Here is a 4,144-nt window from a genome sequence, read left to right as displayed (position 1 = left end):
ATTAGTTCACTCTGTGATTGGTTCAAAGTTCTCGCGCCACTTTTTCAACCAATCAGAAGTGAAACCAAAACCAATCGTGGCTCGCGCGTGCACATTTTCCCGCGCTTTGTGTCGGCTACGTGTAATTACTTCGAGTTTTGATTGGTTTACCGGATTGCCTCCGTCCTTTCTGATTGGCTAAAGTAATTAGTTTGGTTTTGATTTTACGACACTCAATTGAAAATCGCTCTAATTTGCTATAAACTTTCTCTAAATTCTTTTTCGCCATACTTGCCAGTCAAAACTATGTGTCGCACATTTTTCTTAGCTTTCATTCCATATCAGCTTTCTTCCAGAATACTGGGATTAAGTGCAAATAATTTAAGCATGTCTTTTTCAATAAAATGCAAGTGTCCAGGAATGACAAGCGAGTGTAAAGGGGGACCAAGATCACATGACAACAGTTCTTTCATACTGCCACATACTATCTGCTGATTGGCCGAACCGACTCGTGCCAGTCCCACTGCGATGGTGGATTCAGTGTATGCTAGCAAATCAAAAAGAAGGTACTATTTAGTAAAACGTTATGGCGGAGTGTTTTTAATTTGGTTTCTGGTAAAAAGATATAAAACCGGTAATAGCTACTTTCAAGACAGAGTTCCGACTTTACCCAAGTCTCTTCTTCGAACACAGCGTGCGAGCGAAGGCTGGTGAACTCTCTCTCTCTCTCTCTCTCTCTCTTTCTCTCTGACCCATTGACGAGTAAAATCGTCTGGCGTTAGACCGAGCAAAATACTAAGTATGGCTGGTTTACATGTAGACCGGTTTAGGCGTCAAAGGCCTAACTTAATTAAATGGACTATGTCACGTTATTTTAGGGTGTTTCGGGAAATCTTTAGTTAATCACGAGTGCTAATGTGGAATTCCTCTACTGATAAAATCATCATGACATCACAAACAAGACGATACTGAGCAAAAAGGACCTTATCCAGGCGATTTGTCATAAACTTGAAAAACGTCGGGTCGACCTTTTTCAAGGAGTTACCCAAATGCAATCCGTTTCAATCTTGTCCATTTGTGTCCATCCATGCTTTTCTTTCCTTTCGCTGTATTTCTTTTATGTTGTTCAACAGTTTTAAGTGATTACTGCATTGTTCTACTTTTTGAACATTTTGGGTGTCATGAAATTACATCACTTTGCGTGACACAACCCCTTTAATCTCTGTTCTTGAACGTCTCGAAACTTTCCGGGTGTATTTCGGGTGACATAAAACGCTTTGTTAGTTTTTGGTTTCTCTTTTTTGAAAACATAGTAAAAATATCGAGTTTTAAGAACAAACAGATCTTTGTTTGACGCCATTTCTGTCGGCAAACAACAATCGGGTTGTTCAATTTTGACCAGATATCTTTTCCAAGCTTACACATTTGAAAAATTAGTAATTACAACGAAAACACCACAACAATATTCGACATCAAGAGTGACTACACATCACGAAATTCACGAGAAAGTTTGTACGATTTTTCATTATATACACAACAAAATTACGTACTTTATCGCGGTGTTTCCATAGCAACTTCCATATTCCACTTTACAACCTATTTATGAATTTGTCATTGACCAATTAAAAGCGCGATATTCTGTTGAGCATACAATAAAAGAATTTATTTAATACAAGTCCTTTACCTGGTGACTCCCCTTTGAGATCTCTGGTCTTGATTACATCCAGCAGCTGCTTTACAGCCTCATTCACACTCATGTACCGAGGTGGTTCATAGACCTTTTTTCCTCTGGAAAACAGCACAAATATAACGAAAGGCACAAGTGACTTATCTAGACAATTTAAGCACTTGTCTCTTAAAGACCTCTGAAAATTTCATATGGCTCCAACGGGATTCGAACCTATGATCTCTGCGATGCTGGTGCAATGATCTACAAACTGAGCTTTGAAGCCACTCGGTTTGGAGCAGGTCAATTTGTTGGGCTCATTTGTTCCCGTGAAGGAGTCAATAAATCAACGGGAAAAAAACCGAGGATCCGTACTTTACAATACGGACCAAGAAAACGAGTTTAGTGAGATATTTATTACGTCTCTGAGGTAATCAGGCGAGCGGGAATGGAAACTAGTTGAAGTCAAGCCACAAATGATATGCATGCGTAAACATCTGAAAAACGAATAAACCTCAATGGCTTTTTTAAAGAGTTGCTTGCAAGATTCAAACAGTTTCACAAATTTCGTTCAACAACGTGAAACATAAAAAACGTGCACGAAAATGTTACATCAAAATTTCAAATTTAGCGGGGCTACAGCGGGCCGTACAGTAGAATACGGCTCGCTAAATTAGCCAATCGTAGCGCTTGTTCTATTCGCGAGATATAATAAATTCCTCATTGCTTGTTCTGTTAATGCGAGTATGTACTGTAATTTATGTTCTTCGGGACGCCTATGATAGCCGTAATTATTTCTGATTCGTTTTAGTTTAATAAAATTATAGAGCGGTTTTCAATTGATTGTCGAAAGTAATTAGCGAATTGCTTTGGTTTTGCATAAGAGCGGTTTTCAAATGATTGTGGTAAAACCAAAACCAAAGTAATTACTTTGGCCAATCAAAAAGGACGGAGACAATCCAGTAAACCAATCAAAACTCGAAGTAATTACACGTAGCCGGCACAAAAGGCGAGAAAATGTGCACGCTCGAGCCACGATTGGTTTTAGTTTCACTTCTGATTGGTTGAAAAAGTGGCGCGAGAACTTTGAACCAATCACTGAGTGAAGTTTGAGTGAAGTAGATACAAAACCAACGCAATTCGCTAATTACTTTCGACACTCAATTGAAAACCGCTCTACTTGTGATTGGTTCAAAGTTCTTGCGCCACTTTTTCAACCAATCACAAGTGAAACCAAAACCAATCGTGGCTCACATGTGCACATTTTCCTGCGCTTATATTAGCCTTTGTGTCGGCTACGTGTGTTTACTTCGAGTTTTGATTGGTTTACTGGATTGTCTCCGTCCTTTTTGATTGGCCAAAGTAATTACTTTGGTTTTGGTTTTACCACAATCATTTGAAACTCGCTCTAAGCCTAGGGAAGGTAATCTCCGTATCTACAGTATCCACATCCTTGTGATACCTATGGCTTTAAGGATAATAAAGATAGATGTAGAAAGTAATCTTTCCTAAAGCAACGTGGTTGGGCCAAATTTGAAAACAAATTCCTTAAGCTGGGCCCTCCAGTTGATTATGTACAATTAACTACAATTGCTTGGTTCAAGCTTTCATTTGCGTAATTCCAAGTGTCTTTTTCCCTCAACTATCTACCATCACTCATCCTGCTGATCCTACAAAGGTCACAAATTTGCAAAGAATCAGCTCTTCCCGTCGGATAATTCAACAAAAAATGAACGAATCCTCACTTTATGTTTGAAGGGCCCTTTGAAAAACCACTCAAGCTCATTAATCCCCAAATCGGATCTCCTTAAGTCCAGAAAGATGATTGTGCAACTGTATGCATATATATTAACCTACTAAAGGTGAAAACATACACTTGATTGATTGCTTACCGCATCATATTTTCCACAGATTGCTCCTTGACTTTGATGTCTACAAAGAAGTGATATCATCTTCTTAATGAAAACCATAGCATCAAACAAAACACAAACAATCTGATGACAATTTGTTTTTACCCAACAAGCAGAGAGTGTGAAGGCCTTGTTTTCTGTTTGATGCAATTTTATCATAAAAGCTGTCTGGTTTCCAACTGTCTGTCCAAAGTACTATGGATACTGTCTCACCAAAATTATATAACTGCAAGTTGAAGTTACAGACGCATTTACTAAAGGTAAAGTCATTTTATTTAATGTTGGAAGTTCCGTATACTCAGAGACTAGTATCAATGGAAGCCGACAGTGTGACCTTTACCCTCTGCCCTTTGTCGGTGGGAGGCACGATGGCCTCATGGTTGGTGTGCTCAACTCCGGATCGAGTAGTGGCGGTCCTGGCCGGGGACATTGTGTTACTCTACTCTCACGGTGCCTCTCTCTACCCAGGTGTATAAATGGGTACCGGCGAATTTAATGCAGGGGGTAACCCTGCGATAGACTAGCATCCCATCCAGGGGAGTTGAACTACTCAGGCACTTCATGCTACAGTAACCAGAGATGAGCGCCG

The 4,144-nt window shown here is 39.6% G+C and overlaps 1 protein-coding gene across 1 annotated transcript in view; it reads right to left on the bottom strand.

Annotated features, from left to right (window-relative positions):
• Positions 1 to 293: 293 nt before the first annotated feature.
• The window catches only part of LOC137973777 (diphthine methyl ester synthase-like), a 9,632-nt gene continuing 5,781 nt past the window's right edge, over positions 294 to 4,144 (bottom strand). Inside the window, exons 5-8 of the mRNA XM_068820661.1 lie at positions 3,661 to 3,781; positions 3,538 to 3,577; positions 1,664 to 1,767; positions 294 to 526 (exon numbers count right to left, since the gene is read on the bottom strand). Of these exons, the coding sequence (XP_068676762.1) occupies positions 321 to 526; positions 1,664 to 1,767; positions 3,538 to 3,577; positions 3,661 to 3,781 (471 nt within the window). The 3' untranslated portion in view covers positions 294 to 320. The remainder of the gene's footprint in view (positions 527 to 1,663; positions 1,768 to 3,537; positions 3,578 to 3,660; positions 3,782 to 4,144) is intronic.

This window comes from Montipora foliosa, chromosome 10 (assembly GCF_036669935.1).
Source record: "Montipora foliosa isolate CH-2021 chromosome 10, ASM3666993v2, whole genome shotgun sequence".
Classification (NCBI taxonomy): domain Eukaryota; kingdom Metazoa; phylum Cnidaria; class Anthozoa; order Scleractinia; family Acroporidae; genus Montipora; species Montipora foliosa.
Note: the sequence above shows the minus strand (reverse complement) of the source record. Positions and strands in the feature narration are given on the sequence as shown.